This window comes from Sminthopsis crassicaudata, chromosome 1, assembly GCF_048593235.1.
Source record: "Sminthopsis crassicaudata isolate SCR6 chromosome 1, ASM4859323v1, whole genome shotgun sequence".
NCBI classification, from domain to species: Eukaryota; Metazoa; Chordata; class Mammalia; order Dasyuromorphia; family Dasyuridae; genus Sminthopsis; species Sminthopsis crassicaudata.
Window position 1 is genome coordinate 672,843,466 of NC_133617.1, and position 22,454 is coordinate 672,865,919.

At 35.1% G+C, this 22,454-nt stretch overlaps 1 protein-coding gene across 6 annotated transcripts in view; it reads left to right on the top strand.

Moving 5' to 3' along the window:
- The window catches only part of DOCK3 (dedicator of cytokinesis 3), a 499,318-nt gene that overhangs the window by 327,175 nt on the left and 149,689 nt on the right, over nucleotides 1-22,454 (top strand). For 5 of the 6 annotated variants that reach the window (XM_074283356.1, XM_074283357.1, XM_074283358.1 and 2 more), the window contains exons 10-11: nucleotides 15,981-16,062; nucleotides 21,556-21,616. In XM_074283356.1, coding sequence (XP_074139457.1) covers nucleotides 15,981-16,062; nucleotides 21,556-21,616 — 143 coding nt within the window. The remainder of the gene's footprint in view (nucleotides 1-15,980; nucleotides 16,063-21,555; nucleotides 21,617-22,454) is intronic. The other variant, XM_074283361.1, reaches the window with a different exon arrangement.

Here is a 22,454-nt window from a genome sequence, read left to right on the forward strand (position 1 = left end):
TTATTCCCCTGTAGATGCTTGACTTTTTATTGTTCCCTGGATAAATTTCAACATCATTTTTTCAAGATTTAAATTAATCTTTTAATAGCTTGATTAGCTTGGCAATGAATAAGAAAATTGATACAGATAGTGTTTTCATTGTATTATATTTTCTGAGCATAAAAAAATCAATCATCTCAATACAACAACATGTTTTTCCAATACTTAAAGTCTGACAGTCGAAAACATCTACACACATATAAACATAATTAAGAAATATATGCAAATAAGTGCTAGTTTAATTTAAATATGTGACCTTATATAGAGATTGATGTAGCTTGTTTGTGGGAAGATAGCAAGCAATTGAGGTATGTCAGCTACCAGCAGAATGGAATATAGCAATAACAAAAAATCACTTGCATCTTGTAGTTGAGTTTCAGAGCCATTTACAACAAGTGTGGTGGATAGTGGAATAAGTAGGCTTCTCCCGGCCACCATGTGACCATAGGCAAATAATTTTGCCTTTCTAGACCCATTTTCTCATTGGCAAAATGAGTGAGTTAAGCCAAATGATTTCTCAAGTTTCTTTTAGCTATGACCTTTTATGATTAAATACCATGCCAAAAAACATCCTCAGTAGTACTTTACTAAAAAGAGAGCTATAGCTCATTTTGAACCCTCTAAAATGTGATTCAGTTTAGTCATTCATCTTCAACATGCTTTAAGCTGACTGGTATTTGGATGTTTCTAGCTTTCAGAGGAGAGATTGTCAGTATTGAAGATATCTCAAAGAAAGTCCTAAAAGCTGCATCTTTTCGGCAACACTGATTAGGGACATATCATATCAAGATTACTTCTTTGAAGGGAACAATATTCATTTGGAGGTATTAGGTTCTAGTGTGTTTGTTTAAATGTTAATTTTAACATTTTAGTCAAACCTCATATTCTTTGAAGTATTTAAAATTTACTCGTTCAGTATCCCACTGACAACCCACATAAAATCTAGTCATTTCTAAATTATTTATAGAGCCCTGGGTTAAAAGCTAGTGTGTATGTGATATATAACCACCATGTCTCTAAACTGTTTCTATATGAGCAGGGCATCTGTTCACCTGCTTTATTGCAAGTTACAAGTCAGAAAGCAGCAATTTCTTGTCAGAGTTTACATTTAGCTACATTAAATCCAAATGTCTTGATTCTTCATGATTACTCTAGGAAAAATAGAGGCTATTTCTACAAGAGATCTTGAGTATCCATAATAGTACCTGTATGTAGTTATATAATTATCTGAACTAAACTGAAATCTAGTTCTTAGAATGTTCCAGAGTGAGTGATTTTTAAGGTCTTTACCTCTTAGTTAGAAGTACTTTCATTTTCATCATCAAGTGAGGGTCTATTCACTGATTGCAGCTGTTGCATATGTATCATAAAGTTTGTTTTCTCTAATGTTTCTATGTTCATGTCATTTTCCTATAAGGAAGCTAGACATTCACTGTTGAGGAAGCTCTCTCATCTCTGGAGTTAGAAAAAAAAATTCTATACTTCAGATGTACTAAATCTCAAATAAACAAAAAAAAAAGTCACCGTAAGCAAAGCAAATGCAGTCTTGGTGATTTTTTTATTTTATAATGTCCTATGACACTATTGCTCCTTCCAGCCCTCAGAATTGGATTCATTTGGCATCTGAGATTTCCAATGACCCCCTCAATCGGGAAAAATTCTTAATTTTTTTCCATTCATGACCTATTTTTGCCCAAGAAATTTTTTACATAACATCAGGAATATAAGTTTATAAAGTAGGTATACAAATCAAACATTTACTGATATTAAAACATAATTTCACGACCCCCACATTCAGTTCTGAGAAGCTTTGCTCTATACAGTTCATTTCTCCTTACTCAATAACACTATATCCTGGCCCAAATTGCTTTTTGTGTGCTAATAGCCAGATTGGACACACAGACTTCTTGACAGGATGCTGTTATTTCCACCAAGACTTCTTGACATCAATGGCACTATTGAGGCCATGGTTTTTGCCCATATAATGCTGAAGAGCTAATGATTAAAAAAAAAAAGATGTGATTAAACTCAGAGGGTTAATTAGCCTCAGTTCTCAAGACTGCTCACTATTCTTGAAGTAATTCCTCTCATTCCAGGCCAGTGATGCTGGTTTGTATTTATTTTCCTTCTGAGAAAAAAAATATGATGGAAAATGGGTATGGGTTAGGAAGGAAGTGACCTCTAGATTTGTAATAGTGATTACTGTGGACTCCACCACCTAACACTGAATATATTATATGTCACTTCCCTCCTTCAGGGTTCTTCAGTACCCATAAGGGAATAAGAAGATATCCTCCATCCCCCACCCATGTTACTCCCTCAGTTGTAAAGAGTGGTCCCTGAATCTCAGTTACATTTAGCATTTGCTTTTACATAGAAATATATCCTTCAAAAAGAGATAATCCCCAAAATACAAATTTATTCCACAGCACTTGGGAGACATAATCCTGCTTCCATATTTCCACCATTTCACCCTCTGGGGATGAGAAAAGGATTGGGTTCATATCTTAATTTAGTTCCCATACAGCACAGTCCCAATTCCAAATCCAAACCTACTTTGCACATGTGTCCCAAACTCCCTGGTTTCTCAGGATGTCCCTGCCTGGCTAGCTTCACCCTGCCTACATTTCTGTATCCATGATTTCAATGGCTTGAGGATCATCTTCAGAACCTGAAAGTGAGGGCCAACAATAGAAAACAGAAATACCCCAAAGAGCCTTCCTTTCTCACTATTTCAGGTCATGGCATCTTTGCTGGGAAGGAAGGAAGGAAGGAAGGAAGGAAGGAAGGAAGGAAGGAAGGAAGGAAGGAAGGAAGGAAGGAAGGAAGGAAGGAAGGAAGGAAGGAAGGAAGGAAGGAAGGAAGGAAGGAAGGAAGGAAGAACGGGAAGGAAGGAAGAACGGGAGGGAAAGAAGAAAGGTGGGAAGGAAAGAAGGAGGGAAGGAAGGAAGGAAGGAAGGAAGGAAGGAAGGAAGGAAGGAAGGAAGGAAGGAAGGAAGGAAGGAAGGAAGGAAGGAAGGAAGGAAGGAAGGAAGAACGGGAGGGAAGGAGGGAGGGAAAGAAGAAAGGTGGGAAGGAAGGAAGGAAGGAAGGAAGGAAGGAAGGAAGGAAGGAAGGAAGGAAGGAAGGAAGGAAGGAAGGAAGGAAGAACGGGAAGGAAGGAAGAACGGGAGGGAAAGAAGAAAGGTGGGAAGGAAAGAAGGAGGGAAGGAAGGAAGGAAGGAAGGAAGGAAGGAAGGAAGGAAGGAAGGAAGGAAGGAAGGAAGGAAGGAAGGAAGGAAGGAAGGAAGAACGGGAGGGAAGGAGGGAGGGAAAGAAGAAAGGTGGGAAGGAAGGAAGGAAGGAAGGAAGGAAGGAAGGAAGGAAGGAAGGAAGGAAGGAAGGAAGGAAGGAAGGAAGGAAAGAAGGAAGAACGGGAGGGAAGGAGGGAGGGAAAGAAGAAAGGTGGGAAGGAAAGAAGGAGGGAAGGAAGGGGGCCATCTCCAATCATCCTGATTTGTTTCTGGCCACTAGATTCAGATGGCTTTGGAAGAAAAAGTGAAGTTGATGACTTTGCACATCCCTCTCTTGCTGAAATCCAATTTACTTGCACCTCACAGCATAATCCCTGATGTCATAGTCATCTTCTAGAATGAACTGACTCACTGAGGATTGAAAACACAGCTTTCTTTTTTTCCTCTCTCTTTCCCTTCCCCTTTCTCCCTCTTCCTCTTTTCTCTTTCCTTCCCTCTCCATTTTGGTCCCTCCATCCCTCCCTCCCCCCCCCATCATAAGATACTATTCAGGTAAATGAATAGCAAATCCCATTGCAAGGGTCTGTAGACTTACCAGGCTTTATCGTGACTTTCCCCCCTTATTGCAGATAGTTGTCTCCTACATCCAAAGACCCAGACCATAGAAAGGAGAAATCTTGGCCAGGACTGCATATCTACCCCACATTTATTATCTATCCCATATCTATTACTGCTGGTTGTAGTTCATCTATCTAGGAAATGAATGGGAGAAAGTAGCTAAAAAGACTCATGCCACCCATGTTTTAATAATGCCTCCTCAGGATTGGGCCATTGTCTTCCTTCCCTTTCACTGAGGAACATTTTCATATCCTAGAAGAAGATGCATTACTAGAGACAGAACTCACCATTTTCTACGTGACCCAGAGGAATAATAATGAGTTGTACCAAAAACTGGAGCAGCTCACACTACACTGATTCCAGAACAAATTAATCAGACAGCATGTCAGGTTGCTGGTGATTAAAAGCTTTCATTTTTGTTTCCAACACAGACAAGCAAAAATATAAGTACCCTATGAGGAGAAGTGAACCAGTCATAGAAATATGCCAGGAAGCAAAAGTGAAGAGCTAAGAAATGAAATGGAGAGATTAATGCCTACTTTAAAAGTGCAAGTTGGTCATTCCTATGAAAAGTCTTATTAAAAGAAAATCCAATAACAAAGTTGAATAAAGCTACAAAAGCTCCAATCCTGAGGGTCTTTCCTGATTTGAAAAAAGAAATACCACTATTAAGAAAGAAACCAGAATAAAAACCATTAGATATTTAGATAATTATTCCAATGCCAACAAGCCCTTTCTCTGCCCAACCCTGAATAATGCCAAACAGCTTTCTGTTGGGCTAAAAGGGAAAGAGTCTATAAGCTTGACAAGTGGGACTGTTTGCCTCATTAATGAAAAAATCCCTTGTCCTGCTTCTTCTACTGCCATGATAATTTCTCATTTTCAAGCACAATTGAAACAATTCAGGTACCAGTAAAACTAAATTATTTATGAAGTTATTTGTCAGCAAGTAAGTGATGTTATTTCATCATCAATCGAAGCAGTAGAGTGTGTTGAAAACAGTGCTGAACCTGAACTTCGAGCACACATAAAGATATGCTGGTTCTGCCTTTTTCTTTCCTGTGTGATTTTAAGCAAGTCACGTCATTGTCGATGGATCTCACTTCCTCTTCAGTAAAATCAGTCTGTTACACTAAACAGTCTCTAAAGTTCCTTTTGGCTCTAAAGCTATGATCCCTATGATCAAACAGGGACTGTGACAATAAGGTACTATGCAGTTTTTATTTGGAAAGTTATATTAAATATAACGTCTGTTTTCAGGCAGTTTAAAAATTTGCTGTTGTTACAAGATTAAAACAAAATATTTCTAGACATGCCTTAATTTTGAGATTTATGTTAATATATTATTTATAAATATTTAGATTTAAACTTTTATTGCCATTGTTTAGTGATGGATTTTATTGCTTCCTGAGTACATGGTAGCCACAGACACCAATGCTAATCAGGCACACTATATAATATTTGGGTTCCTGGTTGGGAAAAGACATTTGAGAAACAAAAAAAAAAAAAAAAGAAAGAAACTAGAGACAGGATAAAATCATGTACCTGAAAATAGCTGTAACTAATTGTAAGTCTAGCAAATTGTTGACTTAATAAGGAAGTCAGTCCCAAATATGGGCAACTTATCACCTATGCACATCATCCAAGCACCTCTGGAGGTTCATTATTGTTGCCATTCAGCCATTTCAGTTGTGACTGAGTCTTCATAACCCCATTTGGGATACTCTTGGCAAAGTGGATACTTTTCCTTCTCCAATTCACTTACAGCAAACAGGGTTAAATGACCTATCCAAGGTCACACAGTAAATATCTGAGGCTGGACTTGAATTAGGGTCTTCCTGACTCCATGCTCTTCATTCTGTCCACTATGCCATCTACCCGCCCACCTCTGTAGGTTCTATACTCTAAAAACAAATTCAGAAGAACGTTTCCTTCTCTTATTCACCAAGATACTGACTCCTGAGACCATAGACACTTCCAGACTACTGGTGGTCATTATTAAATTTTAAGAACCCCACCTATTATCAAAGTAAAACTATCCTCAAGAAAAACATCTTGCCAAAATATGCATTAAAACTTTGCCAGTTTCAAAAACCCTAAAAGAGAAAAATAATATTAGCCTGCCTTGGAATTTTCCACTGAAGCTTTTTTTCCCTTTTCAAGGGTTGCTTATTTTATACAAATTTGTATCAGCTGTTAAAGGCAACATCTCTAGTATGTCTGAGCCATCAGTATTTTTCACCATTTGTGAGTGGTTTAGGAAGCAACTGCCAAATTTACTTTTCATTTATTAGTTGTGCCCCATCTGGCTAAATAGAAACAAATGAGTTGGAAATGTGTTATTGTATTCTACCTTTGTCAAATGAATAGAAAAGCATTTATTAAGAGCTTCCTATGTGCAAAGCTCTGTGGTACAAATTGAAGGGCAAGATAGTCCCTAAATTCAAGACACTCACATTCTAATAAGGAAGATAATACTTAGAGGAGGTTTCAGCTGCAAGGCTTGTAGGCTGGTCCCATGGTATTTAAAATATACTGGCAAAGCCGATGGTAATACATCTTCTTTAATGACATTTCCTTTAAATTGATATTGATGTTGAGCCATTTGACATCGCCAAGGACTCTGATAGTGATAATCTTTTGTGAGTCTTGTGGGTGTTGCTGCTGAGGAGGCAGGAGTTGGTCACATCTTTACAAGGTGACAAGGGTCACTTAACCCTGTATGCCTCAGTTTCTTTAGCTATAAAATGAGCTGGAGAAGAAACTAGAAAACCAATTCAGTGTCTTTTTTCAAGAAAATCCCCAAATGGGGACACAAAGAGTCAGACACATCTGAAAAACAACTTGACAATGTGGATATGCCTGTTCTGTGTGGATAGACTCCTGAAAGTGAAATACATATATTGAATTTGGTAGTCAGACTAACAAACGCTGACAGGAAGGGTTCTCCGTCTGTAACATGGCCCCAACCAAATTCCAGTTGTATTTGGGCAGGGAGAGGAACTTCAGCTGGACATTATAAGTGACAGCTTCCTCAGCCCTTAGTTTTCCCTTGATAAGGGAGCAGCAATGGGATTTCAAATTGCTTAACTATAATGGTGTGAGGGAGAGTAAATGGGTGCTCCCAGGCAGCTACATCTAAGCCATCCAGTTGTTTTTCCTCTGCTTTTGAGTGAGCTTGGAGCCAGAATACAGTCTCTATGTCCACAAAGCTTAGATGAATGTGCCCATAGGACCCACAGAACAGATTTTATTTTGCATAACTGCTGTTTTCTGGACCTTTAATTGATTTTCTTCATTCTCCTTGTTCTTGGTTCTCTTAAGTAAAAACACCAGTTCACCTGTTTCAGTGATATCTAACTCTTGGTGACCCCATTTGGGCTTTTCTTGGCAAAGACACTGGAATGGTTTGTCATTTCTTTCTACAACTCATTTTATATATGTGGAAACTGAGGCAAACAGGGGCAAATGATTGTCCAAGGTCACACAGCTAGTATCTATGTTGAAAATAAAGTCTCTATATGCTTAGAGATAGTTTAAAATTCACTGTACAAAGAAAGGTTTACTTGGTGCCACAAAATTAGAGAAATGTTAGGAACTATGAGGTGATAGAACTATGATAGAACTATGAGGTGTTCTGTTCTCAAATTTCTCATGCTGAGAGGAATTCAGACATGCATGTGGGTAGTTAAAATACCATTAGATCAGTAAAGTCAGAAATGTATAAAATGTTTCAGGAAATGAAGGACTATACAATTCGCCTCTAGCCAGGGAAATCAAGGAAGGCTTCAAGGAGGAGATAGCACTTAAACCAAGTGATACATGATGTGGGAAGGAAAAGAGGATATTCCAAATGATGGGATTTCTATCTCTAAAGGTGCAAAGATAAGAAGTGAAGAGAATGATTGTTTTATTTCTTAAGTAATAAAATTTTAAAAATAAAAAGAAAGTAGAAGGGCATGTTGGAAAGATAAGGAACATATGCCAGTTTCATTGAATCACAAAATGTGTATAAGGGTATAATGAGAGATAAGGTAGGAGAAATAAATTGGGGACAGATCTCAGAGAACTTCAGATATCAGCCAGTCTGTAGAGTTTGAGTTTAATTTAATAATTAATGGAAAACCACTGATGGTTTTTAAATAGGGTAGTAATATAATCAGAGTTGTGTATTAAAATGACACTTGGAGGCATTTTTAAGATAGACTGGAAGAGGGAGAAAATAGAGATAAAAAATCAATTAGAAGGTGACTATAATGATCTAGGTAAAAACCAGTCATTTGGACATCCAGATTTTGAATATGGCTGACTCAAAAAATGATGGAGTCATTAATAGAAATAAATAAATAAGGAGGGAAAATATATTTTGGGGAGAAGATAATTTCTTTTAGAAAGACTGAGTTTGAAATTTCAACATATATACAAATTAAGATATTCAGCAGGCAATTTGGAATTAGAAACAGGAGTTTGGGAGACAATCATTTTATATAGTTAATAGTTGGAATTTAGAGGATGGGTTAGAAAAGCAAAATAGAGCATTGAGTGATAAGAAAATTGAGGATAGAATCTTGGAAAACAGATACATGTAGGAGAAAAATGGAAGATCTAGGAGTGTATGAAAAGAATGAAAGTGGTTCAGAATCTCAGCAACCTAAAAAGGAGAGAATTCCAAAAAAGGGGGAAGCTGTCAATAATGGTAAACACTATATCAAAGTTGAAGCAGAAAAGTACCAAGAAAAGGAATTGAATGTAATAATTAATAGTAATAATTAAGCAATTAATGATTATTTGTAACCTTCCAAAGAATAACTTCCTTAAAAGGAAGAAGACATTTATAGGAGGCTGACACGAATAATTGGTGAAGAAGTGAGTGAGTGGAGAATGGCTAAACAAATTCTGGTACAAGTATAAATTCCTATAACCAGTCTAATTTAAGCTTCTTGAGAGCAAGGACTGTCTCATTTTCATCCTTCTATTTCCAGCATTCAGCACAATTTTTGGAATATAGTTGACCCTTAATAAATGCTTATCGATTTATTTATTGGTCTTCAGAAATTCCTGTGACCAAAAAGTTCATCATCCTGCATTCAACCTGATTTATGATGCTCTCCAAATTTAATTTGTCTGGTTCTTAAACAGCTGACAGTTCATCGTCAGCCACATTTAAAGCTTTTCCAAACTGAATGAACCCTACAGAGGACCAAATGAGAAGTTCCCCTAGCCTAGCCCAGGAGAACCCAAGGTCATCCCCACGCCAGATCAAGTATGTTTTACTTGAAACAATCAAACTGACCTCTGAACTTTTAATATTGGACTTTAAAATATTTTATATTTTTATTATTGTTGCAGATGACTTAATTTTTATTGCTAGAAATTGTCAAAATATTCAGAGTCATTATGGGATGCAAGAGGTTGCATCTTTGGAAAAAATTTTGTCTTCATGCCAGGCTCAGAAGAGAAGGAGGGTTAGAGAGCAGGCTCTGTAGCAGTCATAAGGTCTCCTTGGCATTTAGTGATATCATGGGCACAAAAGCAACATTTTTCCCCTGACAACCACATTTCCAAAGTATCCCAATTTAGTGGTGCTTTCTAGGCAGCAGTTGTTAGGATCACTGGCTTCCTCCTCAGGGCTTCACATTGGCTCTAGCAATCACAAGTTTGGCACAGCTAACTAAACCTTCCTTGAATGATGTAAGAAAATAAATTTTCAGATTTGAAAATGAATACTGTGCTTTCTGTGGCCATCTCTTTTATAGAAAACAAATAGTCTAAAGGAATCTTGAACAGTTAGCAGGGTGTTTCAGTACATCCTAGAAATAACCCCAACTTGCTGCTTCTAGATCTGTTCATTTCCAAGTCTCTCATCTAATTGTAGCTCATTCTAGGATAAGGGTCATTCAGAGTAAAATCAGCAAATGTGCCTGCCTCTTCTGGCAAGGACTATGTTGAAATCTGGCCTATTTGTAATAGGTTCTTTTTTGCTGTTATTATTGTTCAAGTCATTTCAGTCACATCTGTCTCTTCATGGCTCCATTTGGAGTTTCCTTGGCAAAAATACTAGAGTAATTTGCCATTTCTTTCTCTAGCTCACTTTACAAATGAGGAAACTGAGGCAAGCAGGGTTATATGACCTTTCCTAGGAAGCTAAGTGTCTAAGGCTGGATTTGAATTCAGATCTTATTAACTATAGACCTGATGCTCTATCCACTGCTCTGCCTAGCAATCCCAAGAGGAACTTATAGCTGCTGACTAAATAGCTTCTCCTTAGCCCTTCTTTAACTCCATTTCCAATAGTTTTAGTTGGCTTCTTTCACTGTGGCTTTACAATAGCCCAGTGTGACCAGTGATATGTGTTTCATATTGATTTAGATGATGGTAAATATACCTTCTTTATTCCACTCTGATTTCAATTTAGTGAGCTTCTGGTGAGTTTAAATTTACTTATTCTATGAGCCTTTCCTGGTACATTATTCATTTTTAGTGCTTTTCATATTTCTAAGGGTCAGGATAGTTGGGTTGTTTGGATTTTTTAAGAACCAGAGCAAGAGGCTTAATTTGGCACCATATCCAAACACAATATTTCTCAAACACAATATTTTCTAGCAAGCAACAAAAGAGTCATTGATGATGACCCAGTGGTCAAGATTTGAGTTTGTATGACTAGGTTTTGAGGTGAACTAGCAGCTAAACCTGCAGGAGATCCACCATTTTTGTGTCAAAGATTACTTTGGTAGTGTCTGGTGAAGCCTATAGACTCCTCGGAATCACATTTTCAAATGATTAAATAAAATACATAGGACTGTGTAGGAAACTAATTATGTTGAAATGGACATTTGGCCATGCATTGATTTTGTTGATGAAGGTATATTGCCAAACACTATCACGCTAACCCCATATTCTTTCAAGCATTTATATATTATACTATGTCTAGTGTCATTTGGCTCAAACTGTTAAAATATATGACTACTGAGCATAGGGGGCAGAGGGCTGGACTCTTAAGTCAGGAAAGCTTTGGTTTGAAGCCAGTGCCTACTGTTCACTAATTGTTCAATTGCAAGTCTCATTTTCCTTATCTGTAAAACAGGAATAATAACATATACCTACCCTACAGAGTTGTTGTGAGGCAGAGATGAAAAAATGTATAAAATGACTTGTACTTTTTGAAGCCTTTTAAGTATTACTTTTATCATTATATTTACATACAATAGGCATTTAATAAATGTTTATTGAATTGAATTTACTATTTATATCGCTAGTATATTCATTCCTCTATATAGCTCCCAAAAAGTAATTAAATATGGACTGATAAAAAACTTTTTAATTTTCAATTTCCAAATTTAGTCATTTTCTCAAAAAATCATAATCATTAGGGGGAAAAAAATCTACATGTAAATTTGATCCTGTTACTCTTTTAGTATTTCTTACTCTAGTTCGTGAATTCATTGTTTGTGTTCCAATAATTATATTTCAATATAATTTGAAAACATGATTCTGAGGAATTCAGTAGACTTCAACAGACAATGCCAAAGTGGTCCATGACACAAAAATGGTTAAGATCTCCTGCAGATTCAGCTACTAGTTAACTTGAAAATCTGGTCGTACGATCCCAAATCTTGGCCACTGAGCCATCATCTACTATCTAATGAATATCACCCAATTGTTGTTTGCTAGAAAATTTTGTGCTTGAGAGACCCAAAGAAACTCTAACTGGTAAGAAGATACCATAGCAGAGTGGAATTAGGCACTTTGCCTATGTGAAGGACTCTTCTGGATTCCTGCAAGCTTGATTCTTCTGGATTCCTGAGCGATTGATCTGATAGTGCTTTAGCCAGACAAATCAAACAGACTAATCCTGAAGATATGTATTGCCTGGTTATGAATCACCATAGTAAAATTGCCTCTATATGCCACTAGAAGAAGAGAAGCAAAGGAGGAAGTTGGTCAAACTTCCACAAGAGAAGGAAAGAGCAACCTTTAAATGATAACTTAAAGGCAAACTATTTTATTCTTAAACAGACACACCAAGCATTCTTGGTTATTTCTTTTGTGCCCATGTGCCCAGTGTGCCCCAATGACAAACATTTGTCTGAATCACTTTCACTGCCATTTCAATCTGGGAGAGACAACTAAGAAGCTTGTTTCATGTAATGGAAATTCACCTTATCTTTTCAACATTAAAAAGAAAAATGTTTAAAGTTCCTAAAAGACCAGTGTTTGTGAGACTTTTTATTTGTTTCCTTTACAAATATGTGCTGCTCCAGAGTTTCTAGGTCATCCATGTGCAGTCTAGAGGGCATCTGGGAATTAAAATGTCAAGCGGATTAAAGAATTAATTTATTGTTATTGAGTTGGTTGAATTCATTTTATTAATTCTATTACAGCTTTCCCATTTTCTGGGTTTTAAAAAATATTTCTTGTTGATGCCTTTTTAAATTTATTTCACAAACATTTTCCAGTCCACCTCCAGATTGATTCCTTCATGCCAAAGGAAAAAACAAAAACATCCAATAAGTGATTATATCTGCTGTTGTATCAGATATTCTTATCTAGTAGTCCCCCACTTGTCTGCCATAAGGGAGAAATCAGGTTGTAAAGTTGTAAAATGTAGAGCTTCTGCTGAATAGAGCTGCAATGTATCTGGTGGGGAACACATCTTGGAATCAGGTCAACATGAGCGGCCTCCCTCAGCATGCAACTCTTATGCTTTGAACAGAAAGAGCGTCCTAATGGTTTAGAACCAGCGCTATAGGCAGCCAGAGATAGTTGTTTCATTCATCTTTATTATGTGGTTTGAATAGGAGCTCCCAGCATTCAGCCTTTTGAAGTTTTCCTTATATTTTGTCTTCTCACCCCTCCTCTGACCCTTATTCGTTCAAACTTTTACTATTCCCATTTCCTCTTTCCATAACAACCTTTACAGTTAAAATGACAACATATTTTGATATCCTAGCATAATATTTGCAATTCTGTTGTTATCATATATATATTCCAAGCACATAATTAGAGGATCAAGAAAAAATAAATCACTCTAATGATTATCATATAGATTTGACCTGGAAGTGACCTTAGAGATAACCTACTCTAATCCCTTCATTTCATTAGTGAGCTGTATAATTGTTGCCTAAGTACCATCCTGGCTAATTTTGGAGAAACTATTACCAGATTGTTACAGATTGAGGATAGAACAATTCGTGAAGATCATATACTTACAATATGCATTTTCCAAGAAAAACATGGAAATATTGAGGCTTGGCTAGCAAGAACATAAACTTGAGGAGAGGGTAGAGATAATGATTGTAATAACAGCATTTATCTGCTTTAGTGTTTTAAATTTTGCAAAGCGCCTTGCAAATATTATCTCACAGTAGTCCTGAGAGACAGATGCTATTATCATTCCCATTTTACAGATGAAAAAACTGAGGCAGACAGTAATTGTGGCTTGTCCAATTGGGGTCATGAAGTTAGTGTCTGTGGTTGGATTTAAACTCAGGTCTTCCTGAATCCAGACCGATCACTCTTTGCATACTACTTTACTGAAATAAAATATGTTGACTTAGTTTTACAAATTATTTGAAATGCTCATCAACTTCCTACCAAAAGCATATGGATTACTTTATATTATAAAACTTTTATCTTCACTCTGCCTAAGCCTTCTATTAATTGGTGTTTCCTTACTCTTTCTGTTTATTTTTTCCACTCGTAATACATCCTCCATCTCAATAGTATTCCTAACTACTTCTTCCCCCTAGCATGAAAGACAGTATGATATGGTGGGTAGAAGACCTGGCCTTAAAATCCAGAATCAATTAATCAGTGAATCAGTGCCTATTATATGCTAAGCACTCTACTAGAATTCAATAGAGGTTATTCCCTACCCTCAATGCTCTTATATTCTATTAAGGCTATTCTTTGTTGTTAAATCATTTTTCAGTCATATTTGACTATTTGTTACCTGTAAAGGTATTTATTGATTTGTCGTTTCCTTCTCCAGCTCATTTGATAGATGAGGAAATTGAGGCAGAATCAGGGGACTTGCCCAAGATCACACATACAGCTACTATGTGTCTGAGAGCACATTTGAACTCACATCTTCCTCACTCCAGGCTCAGGACTCTATCCACTATGCTATCTGGCTGACACTATGGGATATATCACATATTCACAAATAAATAAACACAGAATATATACAAATAAATACAAAACAAACTGCAGGAATCAGGAAAGGTCTTTTGAAAGAAGTGGCACTTGAGTTGAGAGTATTGAAAGGATATAGAATCCCAAGAAGCATGGGTTAAAAATGAGAGCATTTCTAAAATAAGAGAGAGCTTGGGCAAAGGTATACAAGAGAGGGATGGGATATTGTATCCAGAGAAAGGCAAGTAGACCAATGTTACTGGAATGAGGCTTGTCTACTGACAAACTGAGAAGGCTTTATGTGTCAAAAAGAACATTTTGTAGTTTATCCTAGAGGTAAGAAGAACCTACCAAAGCTTCTTGACCATTTGGGTGAGAGAGTCTGATCCAAGCTATGGGAATAACCCTGTGTCAGCTGTCAGCAAGTCAGATTAGAAGGTGGAAGCTTGAGATGGAGTCATTCAAAAGGAAGCGATTTCAATAGTCCAGGCTAGAAGTGATGAGAACCTAAAGCAGGAAAGTGTGGTGATGAGTGGAGACCAGGACAAAAAAAGGGAATGCTGTGAAGGTAAAATTGACAAGACTTGGCAACTAAACATATCATGGGTTTGGAGGGTTGAGGAAGAGAGAAGAGTCAAAAATGCCTCATAAGGGTATGAAACTTGGTGATATCCTGACCAAAAGAAGATAGGAGGAAAAGTAGGGGGGAGACAAATTTAATGGGTTCTCCTTTGGACAAGCTGATTTTTAGATATATGCATGATATATGTAAGTGAAGATGCCTGGCAGGTAATGAAAGATGTGGGAGAGGGGGGAAAGTCACTTATTTCTCATTGCCCTAATAATTCTCAAATTATAAATTGCAAATAAGTTGATCACTTTCATCAATGAAGGGATTTTGCACTCTGAGAGTTCCCTATACTAATGAAATCACATGTCCATATTTCTCTGTCTTTCAGAGAGACAGAGGCAAAGAGGCTCAAGAGAAATAGTGAGACAGAGGGAGGGAGACAGACAGACAGACAGATAGAGCAGGGCACTTCCAGGGCAAGTATATCAAAACAAAATGAACTATCTTTAAGGAACTTATTTATACAGGGTATTCCAAAAGTCTTAATGCAGATTTAAGATATGAAAACTTAAGTGACTCTTAGAACTTTTAAAGCTTAAACCCGTACTAAGGCTTTGGGAACATCATGTGTTCTATTGGAACTCATGTTCTCCTGAATGTGCTCTAACACGTATTGTTTTCTTTTGCTGTGATGAGCTTACTGCCTGACTTAGTTTAAAATTTTCTAGTGAATTACCTGTGTTTAACATTGAACTTGGGTCTTTGGAAGGGATACAGGTGAAATATGATCCTTTTCCTAAGGAATTTATAAGCAAGTTAAAAGACAAAAGTCATTAAAGGGTTAAATAATAATGCCCTGTTTTTGAAATGCATCAAAATGTTTATTCTACACAAGTCTGTTTTATGTTTTAAAAAAAAGAGCTGTGTTTGCTATGATATCATTATCACTATTGTAGTTTTGTTATTTATTAACAATGATGACATCTTCATGAAATGTAAGATGTAGAAAGCACAATAATCCTGTGAGATAGGCTTTACAAAGATTATCCCCATTTTACAGATAAGGCTCAAAAGTTAAACAAAGTGCCCAGGGTGATACAACTAGTGTCTGAGCCAGTGTTAGGGCCAAGTCTCTCTGGACATAAAGTCCAAATCTCCCCACCAGATCACTCTGCCTCTCTGGCATGTCTAACAAGGCATTACATCCACACTGTGCCCTGCCCACCTATCATTGAGTGCAATTCCATGAGTGTTTAGGATTTCTGAGATTATACATTATTCTTTATACATGCCCAAGTCTTTGTTCTATAGTTTGTGGTCCCTCATATTTCTCTGTCTCTTTTCTCTCTCTTTCTCTCTCTCTCTCTCTTTTTCCTACATTTCAGTGAGCGGTTTCTGGTGAGACTGAACAAGAATGGTGGGCCAAGGAACCCAGAGAAGATAGATCGAATGTGTGCCCTTTTTACAGTATGTGAGAATTCTCTTTCTCTGCTGCTCTGTGGATTGGGCCATTTCTAATCAAGGGCTTTGGTTTGTGGATGTTGTCACCCCCAAAACTGATATATTTTACTTTCCCTACATACTGGAGCAAATAAGTATGTTTCTGACATAATAATGAAATGTTTTAAGAAGATTGCAACAAATTATATGTTTTAATTGAATTTGTGTGATTAAACAAATACTTTCAAGTGCCCTTTGGCTGATTTTTAAGTGTTATTCTACAATATGTAAACTAAACACTTAAAATTGGAAGGGAGGCGATCTTTTTGTATTATACTTTTAACTTGGAATTAGAAATGCCTTCTAAAGTTGTCTACTCAAACTTACTTTCTTAAAGCTACCAAATCCTGGTGTCATTTTCTGTTGGGATCTGAGTTTTCTATTGTATGTGTCACTTTGATCCATCACAAATGGTTCCTATTCATTATACCTATTTTCAAGGCACTTGCTCCCAAAGCTCCACTAGCTAGAAATGTCAATAAACTGAGGGATAGTGAGGTTCTCATTAGAAAAACATATTCTAGGTTTTTGTCATCAGGAAACTGCCCAGACATTATCCAAATTGCTTCTCATATGTTCACCATTTATTTATGCATTGAATAGCTAGTATGCTTCATTTGCTTGAGTAATCAATTGATTTGCTGAAAAAGAGTACAAAGTTCTGTGATAGTTTTGACTATTGTGAATACTCTGTGCTTGGACAAAATTTACGATTTTAGAGAAAATCCATTTAATACAAAGATACTATGGTACTCCCCGTTTTGATTGCTTTTCTCTTTAATTTGTGGCATTATCCCAATATAAAAAGTATTAGCCATCATCAGGCTCAATGTACATCTTAAATATAAATGGCACTATTTCAGAGACTTGAATGTGATGTGGATCTTGCAGGAAAAAATTTGCATTTTTTTCCACCTAAATTTTACTCTTTTTTCTACTTTTTTTAAAAGTCAAAAAAGTAGTTCAATCGCTTGTTTATTACACCTGTAGTTGAAGAGATAAAGTATATTGAAAATTTACCCAATAATGAAAAAATTCATATTAATAAATCACAGTGATATAATGGATTTCCATTTGAGTTCAATATATTAAAAATTAGGAAAGTATTCCACAAGATAATGGGTAGAAAAATAAGAACTATTAAAAAACAGAAGAGAAATTAAAATTACTTATTCAGGAAAAGAAAAAATGAGAATAGTAAGCAATTTCCTATTCTCACTGGGAGAAGAAGGAAAGAAAGAAAAAAGGACGTCTTCAAAGATATAGGTTAAACCACTGGAAAGGTTTGCCCCAAAGTAAGCTTCTAGAGTTGACAGAGATAGGAAGAAGATATGCAACTATCTTTAATTTAATTTTAGTTAAGAGCATTTCAGTTTAGAGACAGAGAGTTGAACAAAGTAGCAAATAGTTTAAAGATTTTGGTCAGCATGAAAATAGAAATCTGAGTGTATTCCCATCCTCATTCTCAATGTTTTATTTTTAATAAACTTTATTATGACAGGCATTTGAGAGTGATTATAGAATATTGAGTATATCATTTTATAACATTTTTATTATATGTTTAAATCTAAGCCCATATTCTAGCATACACCAATACACATACACATACACACACACATTGAATTAGTGATTCCAATTTGTGTGATGGAAAAAAAAATCAATGAATCATGAATATTCTTGTACCCTACCACTTTTAAGGATATTTCCAATTCTCATTCACTTTTTTTCTCTTGCTCCCTATCCACAATGACTAAGTTGGTTTTGCTGTTGGAATTTTTTGTAAAGTTACCTAACATAATTTTATAGTACACATGGGGATCCTTAAACATGATTACCAGCTTTACAGAGCCATTACTTTAAAGTAGAAACTACCTTATCGACTAATCTAGAAGCATGATTCACTACTACAGGCAAAAGAACATTTGGAATTGCCATATATGATACAGAACTTCAAAATCAATGTCCAATAAATGTAAGAGTGGCTACTGAAATTCTTATAGTGTAGGCACAGAAAAGGAGCAATATAGATATTCCCCAAAAACTTAACAATTAACTATTATTATTTTTCTTCAAACAGATTTTAGCTTTTCTTTAAATTTCTAATTTACAAACTGTATATTTTGAGTCACAGGATTCTCATTTCTTGAAATTTTCCAGATGTATTAGATTTTAGTACTTCTCTAGTAAAGGAAAAATATTTCAAATTAATTTTATATTTGCCTATGTTTTTTTAAAAAGTGCTAGTTTTGTTTTGTTTTGTTTTTCCCATTCTTCATGGTGTGTGGTATATGAGTGACTATATACATGTAAATAAGATATAGTCACATGCATATAATACTTTTTACTTTGATAATAGTAAAAATATCTTATTTGAGTTGACAACACAAATAATACAATTTTAGCCTATTATTCATTTACATTGGGAATCTAACTTGATGGTTTCTATAATGATATCATTATATGGTTATATTTACTTTTTTATGTGGGGTTGTTCCACAAGATTGGTATTTTATTTTATTGTTAAAAAATCTTCATGCCATCCCTAAGAAATAAGTAAAACTTAACTGTATTTCTAACACCTCATAGTATAGCCTAACTGAGCTCCATATTCTCTCCCTTAAATCAAATTGTCCTGTCCCCTCCCAACACATACCTTCTGTCCACTAGCTGGCAGAGATTTAAACTCCCTGATTCTTTGTGATTGGACACGAGTTCAGACTTGAAGTGCATTTAGTTCAAAAGCTACTCATTGAGTATAAGACTCTGGGGTGGGATAATACTGAGTTCCCTATGTCCTTCTTCCTTCCCTTCTTTTCCATTTGTCTCTTAAATGTTAATATTATCAATCATACTTGATATTCACTATTAAAGACCAATGTTTTTATCAACCCAGAATTATGTTTAACTGTGCATTTAATTTGCATTTAACAAGATAGCTTTTACTGTTGAAGTTTAATGTACTGTTAAACTAACTTAACAGCAATTTTCATTTATAACACTTGCCAAAAATTATTTTTGTTATTACTTTTATCATTACAATACCTATTAAGTACCATCCTGAAATCTAGGTACTATATAAAGTGTTGTCTAAATAGGAATCCTACCCAGTCACCTCAAAAACAAAAGCATCTTTTATTCAATGTGAAATTACTTTTGTCTCTTTTTTTTGTTATAATTAATAACCAGAAACAATAGCAGGAAAGTTCCACTTTGAGTGTACATGGAAGAACTGGTTATTATGTTGACTTTCTATGGTAATATGCTATTAAGGCTATAAGCACAAAGAGGTAATTAGCATAAATAATATTTTATGGCATCTTGAGTCATATTAGCTTAAACTCAGAAGGAAACATTTCATTTGAAAATGCCCTGTCCTCTAGTAGTCCATCTCAATTGTATTTCAAAACAGTTGTCTAATATCTATTTAAATAAATAATATGACATATAGCAATAAATTAATTTGATATTTAATTTTATATTTGGTAATAATGGTATTCAAATACTAATTCCATTTTTAAAAATACAGAATAATGGCAGGAGTCCAAAATACCTTATATTCCACTCAAAAGATTGTATCAATGCAAAAGACATCCACAGAGGTGTAAGAACTTGACTACTTTTTATCATTATTGTTATAGTTATTATTTGTTAGTTTTTGCGTGATCCTTAAGGACACAGAGTAACTTGAGGATGTCATAAAAGAAACATTTAGTGAGCTTTTATTTGCCCATTAGCAGGTAGCTTACTAAAAGAGTAGATCATTTACATATTCCAAGTCTACCATCATTGTTGATCCTTACTATATAACTATATAACATTACACAACTCTACACACAAACACACATTCACACACAGAGAGATAACCCCTCTTCTTTTCTTTCACTCTGACTGACCTTTTTATTCCACTTAATCCTAAATCAAATACAGTTCTCTTTACAAAGAGTCTTACAGTCAAATTTCTTGGCTACAGTGTAGAGTAGTAAATATTACTTACCCCTTTGAAGTTCTTCACCCTCCTTAGAGGTGACGTTTCCTTGTACATGAAATTATCGTCCAATTATATATGAATTCAAATCTGGCCTCAGACACTTACTAGTTGTGTAATCCTAAGGCAATCCTAGAGCATTTGACCTCTGTTTGCCTTAATTTCCTTAACTATAAAATGGGGGTAATAATAGCATCCACTTTCCAGAGTTGTTGTGAAGTTCAAATAAGATAAATAATTGCAAAGTGCTTGGCACATAGAAAGCACTATATAAATGTTATCATCATCATTATCATCTAGTTAGTATATATATATATATATATATATATATATATATATATATATATATATATATAGCCTTTGTATGATATAATTGGGATGCTTGGTCCCAATATTATTCATATCTGCTAATAATTTCTACATTAATATAAATATACCAGATTTTCCTATTGGATACCCAGCAAAATTGAATAACTATCTGGGATCTAAACACTTCATCCTAGCAGGACAAATTAATTTAAAACTAGAACTTTTCTTCATGTTCATACTAAAGTATATATAGTATGAACCAGTGAGAATTAAAAACAAAGTTTTCACTTTCAAACATAGTACATAAGACATAAACAGATTATAGTACTCTTATTTCATTAAAAAATAAATTACAAATATAAGTGTACTTTATGATGCAACAGGCAGTTCTAAACTCTTATTTGAAAGACATGTATTCTGGACAATATATTGTTCCTTGCAGGTAACTCTCTAAAAAATTAAAAGATTATTTTCAATATTTTCACTTTGAAAAATTACATGTACTGTATCTGAAATACTGCATAACCAGTGGTGACCAAATTAGTAAAGTTTTACTATTTATAAAGTTCTTATCCATGTTTAGATGCCTTGTGTATATGGAAATATTATTTTCTTGAAGCTGTATGCACTCACATGCATTCCATCTTTCCCCTTGAATGTATATCAGTGCATGCTGGAATAGAGTTGCTTTATTTTCATTATTCTTACATATGTAAGCATTAAATGGTAATCTATGAGACATTGTTCAGTCTCTAAACTTCAACTGAAAATAGTGGGTTTTATATGTAATTGATTTTTTTAAAAAGCAAATACTATTAAGGGGGTAGAAAATAAAAATATTTGTAAGTTAGAACAAGGATGTGATTCCAATACTCTCCATTTTGTAAATAGAAGAGGTTCTCTTGTATATGTTTAATTGGCTAAGTATTATAGATTTGAACTTTCCAGATACCAATTCAAGTATACAACATCCTAAACTATACCAGGCATGGGAACACAGGAATTTTGCTATTTGTAAAATAGTACTTACTTTTATGTCTTAAATTTATCTATTTATAGCATATGAAAAATGTAACAAAACCACCGTACTTAGAAACTGAAAAAAAAATTTCAGTTCTTTGAACATGCTTCATTGGATATGCTTAAATGTTTTTCTCTTTCCTTAGGATCTGAGCAGCAAAGATATGAAGAGGGATTTATATATAGTTGCCCATGTGATCCGAATAGGTATTGTATGCTTTATCCATTAAAATTAGTAAATTTAGAATAAATATCTCTAGGTCATGAATCCTGCACCTCTACTTGTGTCCTTCCTTTCAGCCTGTCTTCTTTCCCTTCCACTGAATCAGGTCCTATCTATGGCATTAGCCTGACCAACTTAGCTCATAAGAGCCTTCTTTCCATTTTCTGTGTTATTGGAGGTAGATGATTCTTTCCAATAGGCTCAAATTAATTATCTTCTTTACCAGAATCCCCAGATCCAATCTAAATACCACCTTATACACATTCCCAAGGGTACCATGACAAATGTATTAGAAAATCATCGAATTAATGGCATGAAAAAGGTCACTTAACATTAAAAGAATACTCATTATTCCTTCAAAAAGTGAATCGTTTACTCCTACATGAACAAATAAGAAATAGCACTAGTTTAAGGGAGTGTGCAAAGGAAGAGGGAAAGAAAAATGATTGATTTTTGTCAATTAAAAAAATTAATTTAAATTTTTAAAAAAAGAAATGGTATTAACCAATTACCAAGCACATTGTACACACACACACACACACACACACACACACACACACACACACACACACACATGCTGTTTCCTCCAAATGATAATACTATATCTATTACCCTATTATTTGTATTGAATCTTTTTACACTGAAGACAAAGGAAAAACATTGTGTTTACTATTCTTATTTTTATTATTATGATTGGATATTGTTGGTATGATTAATGTCCCTAGTGAGCTTTTCTGGGAAGCAACTGACTGGATTGTTCCTTATGGTACAGAGTATTTATACATTCATACAGGCAAATGTTTTACAACTTCTTGTTAGCAA